The following is an 11417-nucleotide window of genomic DNA, read 5'->3' on the forward strand; positions in this document are numbered from 1 at the left end:
CTGAAGGATAGAGATGATGCAGTCTGCAAAAGCTGACACAAGCTGGATTTTGTGATCACTTCTCCATGCCCTTTGTAAAAAAGAGCAAATGCTGCTGGTGGTGTAATGAGAATTCAGTCATGTACCTGTGCTTTAGGGAGCTCAAGTCTGAATAATCCCTGGATGATCCAAGAATTCACAGATTTAGCATCAATGGCCACAAAATTAAGCCCAGAGTAAATGGCACAAACAGGAATAATCCTTTTTCTTTCACTGAAGTGTCCAGCAGTTTGATACTTGCTGTGTCCAAGCAGCAGTTTGTTTTTTTATTGGACCACAAACCTGCACCGAGTTTCAAACTCATGGACAGCTTGAACTTATTGCAAGGAATAATTTTACAATTTTGAGGTGTATATGGCATTGCTGAGGAGAACATAGTTCAAACATATGTAAAATAAGCTTACTGGGATAGTCTGCACACCTGCAGATGAGAAGATCTGGAGAGCACTTAAGTTCATAGCTGTACTGAGACCACTTTATCAAAAAGTAATGAAGAACCATAACAGCAGCAGAGCTGGAGGCTCTAACAATGAGAAGACTGTAAGGATGTGGTTTGCTCTCAAGAAGGTCATCAAAGAAGCTAGGAGGGGGAAAGAGAGGAGAGAGGTGGGCTGCTGTAAGCAGAACGGTAGGAGCTAGAGAGTAGCAAAAGGAAATAGCTGAGGCTGTAAGAAGTGAAAAAAGTTGCTGAGAACTGAAGAAAGCTGAGAAGAAACCATGTTGCTGAAGGGATCTTTTTGTCAGCCCTGCACTCCTGTTTTCAAAACTCTTCATTATGTGGTTTGCAGCACAAGAATTCATTTGAACATTTTTTTCTGATGTTCCTACTAGGAGAAAACCAATGTGATATCTCAACTAGGAATTCCTTGGGGAAAAAGAAGGCAACATGAGGAATGATCTGCATTTGGTGGTCCATTTGAAGGACTCTTCAGTGAGGTCAGTCTGCCATGCAGGAGAGTGCAGAAGGACATCTAAGGCCACCCCCAACCCAGCACTCTCAGGCAGAGTTAAAGCAAAGTTTAATATGCACCCTTAAAAAAGAAAATTTCTTTGTACCTGCCCTGCAGCAGGCTGAGACACCCATGCATGGCCCTGTGTCCACCTCCCCACCTGCTCCTCTCCCAGACCTTGTCTAGGGCTCAGGGCACGTGTCCTTGGCTCTGGGGACTGGCACGGGGAAGGTTCCCCTTGGCCTGTGCAGCTCTGCCCAGGGCCAGGAGCTTGGACCTGTGCCCATAAGAGAAGTCTGAGCTCAGGAGCAGGTGAGGTGGCTTTTTCAGTGGTGGTGCAGGGTCAAGGGGGCTGTGGAGAGAGGACAAAACAACATCTGTAAATGCCCTGGGGTGTGGAATGGCACAAGAACTATGACAGCCAGTGACACCAAGTGGTAGCAGCCAGGGTGCAGTTGTGTTTGTGGCAGTGAAATTGCTGATATTTTCCTTGGAGCCTGCATATTTAATATGTCTGCTTTGGAGCCTGCATATTTAATACAAACATTATAGATCTGGTAGGGAAACCCAAGGCTTGGTAGCCTTGTGTTGCTAAAGGAAAGGTTTCCAAGATAAAGCCTCACCTTAGAAGTAACCTCATCTTAGAAGTAAGATGCAAAACTTCTGGAAATGGAGGTATGGGGTTGCTGAGACCTGACAAGCATGCAAAGGTCTCATTTGCCAGTTGAGTGATTGGAGTAAAAATCACCTAGTGCCTAAGATAAAGGGACACAGAAAGCCTTCAGAGCATGTGCTGAGGGACCGGCATTCTCCTATGAAGTCCTGCAGATGTTAGGTGGCTTCTGGTGGCACAGGGTCCCCTTGGAATATGAGCTCTACATACCAATGGGTTTTTGCAGGGTTTGCTTTTGGCACAGCGTCACTCTGAGCACAGCTTAGAGCAGAGCTGCTGGACCAACAGGTGGCATTTCAATGTGCTTCAGATCCACGTGTCCATCCCTGTAACACTGCAGAGGTATTGCCAGGAAAGAAGCATTTGCAGAATTGAAGAAGTGTGGGGTTAGCAATCAGCAGCTGCTGGCAGTGTGCTCATGGGCTGTGCTCTGCCCTCTGTTTGCAGAAGGGTTCTCATGGGCTCCATCAGCGCCAGCCGCTTGCAGATGTGCAGCAGCGTGGGCAGGAGTCTGCTCTGCCTCCCACCACTCTCCCAGAAAGCAAACCCAGAAGCAGAGCAGACATAAATAGGTGCTTCTGACATGTGATTCCCTCTGTCTGTTCCAGACATTGGTAAGGTGAACCATGCCCCAGAAAAATGTGTTGCTCAGTCTCAACTGTAAAAGGAGTCTAAACAACTTGCTCAGCCTTAGGTGTCCATACTGTGACATCTGAAGGTGGGGAGATTCATTCCACCCTTGTCTACAGACACTGCCACAAACCACAGCACAGCTCTGGGACCCTCCCTGCCTTTTCTGACATGGGTCTGGTGAGCCCTGACACAGCTACTGCTGCTGTGGTGCCTCCATGTCACAGCAGAATGGGTGAAGCTGTGTTTCCCAGGGATCTGTGTCTCAAAAGTGGATGAGTCCAACTCAGATGACAGCTTTTTCACATTTCCATGACATTTTTAATACCTGAGAATCTCTGAGGTTTTTGCTTCTCCACTGAATTTAATTGAAATTTGCCATTGAATGAACAGGTTATTGAAAAGAAAACAAGCAGAAAGCAACCACATCAGCCTTGTTTTCTTAGGAATTGGGGCAAGTAGAGTGATCATTTTATTTTTGTGCTTAGTCTGATTCCTAGGGAAAAATCTTTCCAAACACCATATTCCACAACATCATACACAATTGAGACACTGCTATTGAAACTGTGAACACACATATAACAGATTTCTACTTGCATTTACACCTTATTTTATATTACAATGCCATCAAGAAGGATAGAAGCACTTGTCACAGCTATTGTTTGTCTTTCTGAAGTTAATCGAACTTTAAAGGTTCTTTTTTCCCCACCAAAAACAGAACTATAAACTGCCAGGAATGACTGTACAAGAAAGCAGCATAAAGGTATGATCATGTATATTTGATGTAGGATCAAATGAAACTCAGAGGAGTTAGAGACAGAGATAAGTATATGGGACTGAATCTTTGGAGTTCAAATTCTGCATCAAGATCAAGACAGGGACATTCTGCCCTGTAGATTTGAGGCATTTAATCTCAGAGCAGCCACTTCAGAGCTTTCCTGTTAGTGGGGCATAAAGTCAGTTGTGATGACTTGATGTCAGATTTAGGATTTATTGAGACAGGGATGGATATAGATGGGGTGTGAGGGATGTGCAGTCTGAAGGCAAAACCTGATGCTAATAAAATGGGTGAGCCCTCCCTCTTTAGCTATCTTTTCTCATAAAAGAGTCCCTGTTAACTTTGCAGCTGGAGTTACATCCAGAGAGAAATCCAGAGTTCATTTTAACGCTGAGTTAACAGTGAAATTTGTCGGCTCTTGGACTTTTAGCAGATGTGTTATAAGTCTAACCATTTAAATGAAGAATTGTTCACCAGTCACTCACTAAGGTTAAGACATTAAAATCTTTCACAACATGGTGCACAGTGTTTGGGCAATCACCCAGCTCGAGTATGTCCCTCAGTCCTGAAGGGAATGGAAATTATTAAACTTGGCACAGGTTTAGTGAGCTGCAGCATGGAGAGAGGTTCTGGCTCATCTACTCTGCAAACAACCACATGAGGCTGCAGTTTTACTTTTTGATGTGGTCTCATTGCAGAAGAGTATGCCAGCTGAATTATCAAAATGAAATACTATTCCTCTTACCTGCCTAAGCACTTGGTAATTTTACTTGAGGTTTTGGGGGAGGAGAGCTGAAACTGCTGGAGTGGGCATCATACCCACAGTTCAAGCAATAATTTAGTGCACAGTACCTCATGGAGGAGCTGAGCTCTCACAACTGGTATCACTCCTGATCCCCTTCACGGAGGAGGAAAGGAGGACAAGACCTAGATCTAGAAAGGACCAGGTCTTGTCCTCTGAGGTCACACACATAAGAAACTGCAGTGAAATAGGGAGGCCTCTGCTGCCTGCATGCCAGACAATGTTTGTGTATAAAATCTTTGGTGAGATTAGGGTGTACTCCTGTTCTTTTATCAGGAAGATGTAATGAGAGAAGGGGCTGCTCTCAGATGCAGAGTCCCTCCTTTGATAGCAGATGGACTTCCCTCTCCCTTACTGCATGCATCTGTAGATCACTGTGCTGAGCTGCTGCTTGGATCTGGGAATGGTTTTTATTATAAGCATGCCTGGTATGTATTTATAAATTATATTTATTTTGGCAACTTCCTTACCCATACCAAAAGTTACTAACAGCAGTCACGGGCTCTGGCTACTGAACACCTTCCCTGTTCTGTGATCTCCAGCAGATCGTCCTACTGCAAATAATATTCTCCCACTTTAACATTCACTAGTCCTTACGTTAAACCTCTCCTGGAGTATTTCCTGGATGATGATTTCAGAACAAAAAGTATTTCACTGAAAAGTTTGTCACTGGCATTCTCAGCATTTGTCAACCCTCCTTTGGAGATAAATGCCACAGGGACAGTGGTGAAATGCTTCTGGGTTCAAAGTGATGAAAAATTGTCTGTTTGACATAAATTAAATTGACCTGGAAGTTTCTGACTCAGTCTGATCAATTGCAAGTGTACATCTCCAAGTCTGAAGATAAGATTCTTGGCTCAAGATAAGAGCTCTTGCCTGTGTAATCTTACTCCTCTTCTGAATTTTAAGTGCTGATTCTTACCTAGGATGAGAAGACACACCATCATATAAATGAAACCACTGGACAGCTCTGTGAAAGTCTGAGCTCTGTACTAACAAATATTTGTCTGTTTGACCCTTTTATCTCCCACTCAACAGGAGATAATAGACCCTGTTCAGTGGGAGCCTGACCATTTAAAAAGGAATTGAAGTCTTTTTTATCTTATATCACAGAACAGAAATATGGCACCCCAAAATAGAGACAGATAATTCGATTAGAGGATGTGTAAAAGCTTTAGCTTTGCCAGGGAGCTAATTCCCTCAAAGGACACAATCTGGACTGGATTAGAGGCAAAGCTTACTGTGGAGTAAACTGCGTGGTTACAAACCTCTGGGTGAATGCTCTTGCTCTTTGATGAAGTGTGAAGTCATTTACACCTTTTTGCCATATGTTTTGCTGAGTAGGAGTGTGTATGCAAGGGTAGTTACCATGGAATAAATGACATGCTGTAAAGTCACACTGTCAATTAAATTTATTTATGTGCCCGTGCTTTTAGCCAGAGGAACACCCTGTTTCTAGATGGTGGGTGAGGAGCAGTGTGAGGAAAATGCACTGTCAAAACAAAGCTGCCTCTGTGCACATGTAGTAGGAAAATCAAGTGTTTTTGAAACAGTATGATCACAAATAGTGTGCCTACAGGCTTCCCCATGTTCTTGGCTGTCCCAGTCTGACTCAAAGGTAGCACATGGGGTCAGCCCTGGAGAGCTGCAAAAGGAAGACACTGCTGGCAGGAATGGGAGACCGAGTGTTTGAGATGATACCTTCAATTCACATGCCAATTAAAATTGACGGGCACCCAGATCCCTTCCTCAGGGCTTGTAGACACAAAAAGAACAATAAAAAATATTATTCCTGGCTTCTGCAGGGCAAGGTGGGGAAATTTTGTGAAAAAAGGAAAAAAATCTGGACTTGCATCAGTGCTTACTGTATGGTTAGAGGTGTAGTGGCAGGCATGCTCCTGAATGTTTGGCCCAGGAAGCCTTCCTTTGTTCTCTGCACTCACACTGGGCTTGGCTGCACTCTGCCTGTGGGAGTATTGCCATGTGCTGCATCACTGGATTTTTCAGCTTAATTTTGCTGCTTAGTTTTCCTCCAGGACTCTTCAGAGCTCTTTATTTTTCCTGTCTCCCTGATGGAAAGGAGATAGGTAGCAACACTTCCACTCAGGTTAGGATGAGCAAGTCCAGCAATGGGGATGTGCTCAGGGGGCTGGGGAGGCCTGGGAAGCTTTTCCTGACCTGTGAGAACTGCTGGCAGCTCCTGATGCACCACTGCCCTTGCCCAGCTTTTGCAGCCATGGTCACAAAAAACGAAGTAAATTAATTGTGGGTTTGGGTTTTTTCAGCTACCTTCTTTGAGTGATATTAAGTATGGAGGTTAGCGGTGGGTGTTAAAATACTCTCATGGTTCTGGAGCTTTTTCACAGGGGCTCAGATAAGGTGGGGGAGTTTCTTGTGTTCGGTGCCGATTGGAGAATAGACTCAAGTATGCTATGTGGCTTAACCACAGGGACCTGTTTTCTTTCTCTGCCGGAAACACCTGCCAAAAAAGCTGTGTTCACTTGGGCTCTATAAAGAAAAACCCCAAATGAAACTTCCAGCCTTATAGCAACAGGTCAGGAGGTGATGCTCACAGTACACTTGTTTAAATTCAAAGCATCTCACTGTACCAACTGGATATGAAAAAATTATGGCTGTTAATTAAAATGAAATGTCAATATAAAGGAACTAACAATGCTTTCCCTCTCATAATTACCAAAGAAATACCTTTTATTCTTACTGAATTGGCTAAATTACCAGAAGAATATGGTTGCACTCAGAAAGAGTCAAACTAAATATGTGTGGAGATTTTCCCTTACATGGGGAGAGTGGTTTATGCTGACAGAAACAGAAGCTGAGGGCGAGTGGGGACTTGGGGTTTTTCAACCACAGGAAGTAAGAGCTCACTGGTCCCTCACCCAAAGAGCCACGTATTGGGCTGTGGGGTTGAGTTCCCCTGGAGACAGGCAATCCAATTGCTGCAGTAACTTCTATGGACTGAACCTGTCCCAAAGGCTGCCAGCCCCCAGGTAATGCATGAACACATCCTGGAACCTGATGAGGGCTCCCTGATGAGCATGCCAGGGGAGCCAGATTCACGTTCACAAATATGAGCAAGATGATTGGGACCACAGCTTGTAGGAAAGCTGCAGAAAGGGAGCTACCTTGTGTGCCAGGGAATTCACAGAGTGTTGTCTACTATCACAGCTGTTTCTGCAGAGTGAGCTTCCTCTAACTAAGATCCTCTTGGAAACTAGCTGCAGGGCTGTGGGGTGCAATATGATGCTGGCTGTTTCCTGAACACCCAGTTGTCACCCTGTTCAGTTGTGCCCTGAACACTCTGATGTGAAGCACTACCCAGGATGCCATTTCTTCAAAGACCCTTAGGTATGAAAGGTGACGCTCAACCTTGTTATGATCATGCTTCTCAGACACTACTCGTGTAATCTGTGCTAAAAGCCTAACAAGTGCACCAATTACAGAGTGAGTGTTATTTATGTTAGCTATATCTTTTATGTCCTCGGCTGCTTTTGAGCTGAGCAGGGCCAACTTAGATGTGTCAGCCAGGCTTCAATTAAAGGCTACTTTTGAACGGGATGTATCCAGGTTTGATACATCCTTTCAAGAGGGATCAGCGAAGGATGCTAAGGATTGTCAAGGGGAAGGAGACTGAGACTGCAGCAGGGACAGGTAAGGTTGGGTGCAGCTGTGATGGAACTGCAACTTGGACAGAGGAGTAACTTCACTGCTGGTGTCACATTATCACCAGCTCTCAGTTAACTTTACTTCTCATCACACTAGACAGTACAAACTGTGCAGGTTTGTATAAAGTTACATGTCACCACTGCAAGGAATGGCCTTTGACCACGGTGTAAAAAAACCCAAAAAACCAACAACACAGAGAAGTTCTTGAAAGAAAACACCATTTAATGTAAGATTACACATTACACATAAGGTAAAAGTGCAAATAGAACAAACATGCTGAATACCACGTGCACTGCCCCACAAGTCCCAGTTTTAAAACCATGATATTTCATTCTCAAAACCACCACAGGTGTGAAGTCCCTTCCACTTGTTCCTCCTGTTCTCTCTAGCTTTACAGAGAGCTGAAAATTCAGCCTGTATGAAGTATAAAATTTGTGCATTAGAGAAGATTCCCTCTACTGAGAAAGTGCATCAGAGACAGAAGTGTGTCTTTTTCAGAATCTTCACCACCACCTTGCCGTTCTGTTAATCACTTTGTGGGAATGCCCATGAGAAGCTCCTGTTAGGGTTCCTCAGCCAGAAGGAATGCACTGCATACTGGTTTGGAGGGAGTCCAGCGAAGCGAAGGCCGGCGCGGAAGACAGCGAGGAACTCCCTCTTGGTCACAGCCCTGCTGTCTGAGTGCACAAAGAGAGGGCCCTCCCCTGGCGGCCGTGCTCTCACGTAGGTACGGAGCGCCTCAACAGGACAGACCCACATCTCTTTGCGTAGTCTCAGCCGGACCAAGCACCTATGTTGGCCCATATGAGATGGATGCAGAAAAAGGGTTGCACTTCCTTCTGCCAGCCGGAGGTCACTCAAGTACAGGAGGTCTGGCTGTGCCATATTTGGGTGATTTGCCACCATGTCTCCTATATGGAGCACACCAAAAAAAGCTACAGTAAAAATGGCACGATACAACAGACACTCATAAGGACAGCTGCACACAGACTCCAGAGTGCCCAGGAGAGATCTTAACACTTCAATTGTTACAGGAGAGTATTCATCATTTGGATGGCTAGTCCTCCGTTTCAGCCTTGACATCATGTGACAGAGACGAGGATCTGAAAGAGGATTGGGATGATTTACCATTCTGGAGATGAAGGACAGTCCTTCCACATATGTTATTATTTTCATGGGAGGCTGGTCCTGGGACTCCATGGCGACCAGAAACTCTCTAATTTGTTCAACTGGAATTGGCCAGACTGCAGACAGAGACATGCTTTCTCTAAAGCCAAGAAAGTTTTTCAGGCCTTCATGGTAGATTTGCCATAAGTGTCCCTCTCTCGAGTCCTCCAGTAGCAGCAGAGCCTTCAGGGGCCAAGGGCCCAAGGAATTCTCCTCAGGAACCCGGCTGAGCTTATCTGCTGAAAGAAAACCGTGTTAGTAATGGTAAACAAAAGCAGATAGAAGTTCCCTCCCTTTCAACATGCTTCAGCCTTTACTTGAACTTTTTTGAAAAAAAGCCTGTCCCATGCATTCTTATGACTCTCATCTGCAGAGTTTTCAACAGCCAGAACACAGGAGGAGGATTAAATTCTCAAAACCCACAAATCCCCACCTATTTGTCTCTTTAAAGCAACATCTCAAGCCTGGTGACAGATCTGACACCCTATTGCAAGGTTTCTGTGACCTCAGACCTCCACCAACGGACGCGAATGGCCAGGAGTGACAAAGGCACCACAAAGTTAGAATATATTCAGGAGTTCACAGAGGTCTCAGAAGACTTCCAACAGTGTGGTCAGACCTCATGGAAGAACCTGGCAGGACCCTACCCACCTCCCCCACCACTCAGCTGCCCCCCAAGGGCACAGTTACCTCCTGCTCCTTCCCCGCTGCCAGCCTCCAGGCCCCCGGTGCCGCCCGATCCAGCGCAGCCATCGGGCCCGCACGGCAGCCACTCCATGCCGGGCTCCCGCCGCAGCAGCGCCAGCAGCGACCAGAAAGGTGAAGGGGCAGCCGGCAGCTCGTCTGGTCTCTCCATCACCAACGAAACAGCAGCCTCGCAGCGAGAAGCACGAAACAGCAACTCCTCGATGGTTCACCGTGCTGCCCTTTTACACCCTGGCCCTCCAATGCCAGCTGGAACGCCCCCTGTGTGAGCCCTGCTGCGGCCCAATCCGAGCCTGTGCTGGGGGTCCCTGCGGGCCCCCCATCCTGCCTCCTCCGCCCTCTTCCCACGTGGGACTCACCTGGAATGTGACACTTCCAGTGCCAGGAACTGCTAATCGGCCCATTATCGCCTCCATTGTGCTGCAGCTGAGGCCAAGGAAGGAGCAGAGAATGTGCCCGCAGGTGGCTTAATCTGTCCCCGGCCCTATTGTTCTGCCCTGCCACAAACCCGTGCCATTTTGTTAGCAAAAGGAGAGTGCCAGCAGCAGGGGGACTTACAGAGGCAGTACAGGTCTCTAGGACGGCCAGGAGCAATAGTCAGATCTTGACGGGGTGGAAGCTCCTCGGGAAGGCGGCCGCCGCCGTCCCTGGACAGCTTTCTTCAAAAAGCTTAGGTTGTCGGCCGAGGAGCCTGGTAGCTTTGGTTTTTTCTTAGGATTTTTCTGGGATAGCTACTGTGGGAAGGCAGCTGTCTCGTTGAACCTTGCAAAAGCATCTCAGCATGTACTTCAGAGGGGGAAGGCAGCTGAGTAATTCAGAAGAGCCAGCTGCCCTCAGCGATTCTCTGCCAAACCTGGACACCACGTCTCGCAGAGCCCAGGAGATAACTGGGGGGGGTAATACAAGTACATTTCTCTCCTTTTTAACTTTATCACTAAACCCACTCACATCTCAGACTCTGGCAGAGAACGTAATAAAGGCCTCGCCGTTCACACCTCCCCGTTCTCAGGCCGCGCCCGGCTTCCCATCCCCCACCCAATCAGCCGGGGCAGCTCTCGGACCGCACCGGGGCTGTTCCGAGGAGGGCTCTCGATAAAAGGGCCCTCAGGGCTCAGCCTGGCAGTCGTCGCCCGCTGCTCGTCCCGCTGCCATGGCCTGCTCTGCCCCTGCCGCCTCGCCCTTCTGGGACATGCTGGCGCTGCTGGCCCGGGAGCCGGGCATGGAGTGGCTGGAGCCGAGACTGGCCGGGCACGGAGTCGCCATCCCGCCTCGCAGCCGGGAAGCGCCGAGGAGCGGTAAGTGCGGGCCGGGGCCGGGGGCACCGCACCGGGCAGCGCCTCGATTCTCCTCGGGTTCTTGTGTGAGGCTGGAGGGTTCGGAGGGATGGGTTGGGAGACTTCTCCCTCCCGGGCTGGGAAATGATGCTGCCTACTGGAGGGAGTGGGCTGTGGGACCTTTGTTGTTACTTCTGAAGCCATCCCTTAGTTTAAAAATTGCTTTCTATTTGTCTTTCCCATTACCACTCCGCAACCCTGTAAATTCACGGGGTGTTACCGCATCCAGTGCCTGAAATGGGCCTGATATGTTGCTTTTTTCTTATTTGAAAAATATCTCCGGTGCTCCTGTGCGAGAGCTGCCTATCAGACAAACTCACAGCGTTATCTGGAGGTGTGATGCGCTCAGGAGCGCTGGAGTCTTTATTGCCGTTTAAACAGTATGCTTATGTCTCTTGTCATCCTGTGCTAATGTGGATCTTCTCTTGCAGGAGGCGAGATCAGTTATCAGCAGAAGCATTCCTTGGGATCTTGGCCTCTGAAGACTTTGTCGTTGTTGGAGCACTCAGGGGACAGTAGGCTTTGGCAAGCCTACCTCGAAGGACTGAAGAAATTCCTTGTCTTCAGGGAAAGCGCGGGAATGCCTGCAGCCTGGCCAATTCCAGTGGAACAAATTAGAGGGTTTTTGGCTGTGGAATCTAATTATTCTTCCTCG

At 47.4% G+C, this 11417-nt stretch overlaps 1 protein-coding gene across 2 annotated transcripts; it reads right to left on the reverse strand.

Annotated features, from left to right (window-relative positions):
• Positions 1-7761: 7761 nt before the first annotated feature.
• On the reverse strand, positions 7762-9741 carry LOC135447256 (uncharacterized). Of its 2 annotated transcripts, none has more exons than XM_064712172.1 (2): positions 9414-9741; positions 7762-8962 (listed from the first exon to the last, which is right to left on the reverse strand). In XM_064712172.1, exons 1-2 carry the CDS (start codon positions 9577-9579, stop codon positions 8082-8084), a joined length of 1047 nt encoding a protein of 348 aa, XP_064568242.1. In that variant the 5' UTR covers positions 9580-9741; the 3' UTR covers positions 7762-8081. The 2 variants fall into 2 exon arrangements, with proteins under 2 accessions (XP_064568242.1, XP_064568243.1); XM_064712173.1 differs by having other exon boundaries at positions 7778-8959.
• Between the last annotated feature and the right edge of the window lie 1676 nt (positions 9742-11417).

The sequence above is a fragment of the Zonotrichia leucophrys genome, chromosome 4 (genome assembly GCF_028769735.1).
Source record: "Zonotrichia leucophrys gambelii isolate GWCS_2022_RI chromosome 4, RI_Zleu_2.0, whole genome shotgun sequence".
In the NCBI taxonomy this organism is placed as follows: domain Eukaryota; kingdom Metazoa; phylum Chordata; class Aves; order Passeriformes; family Passerellidae; genus Zonotrichia; species Zonotrichia leucophrys.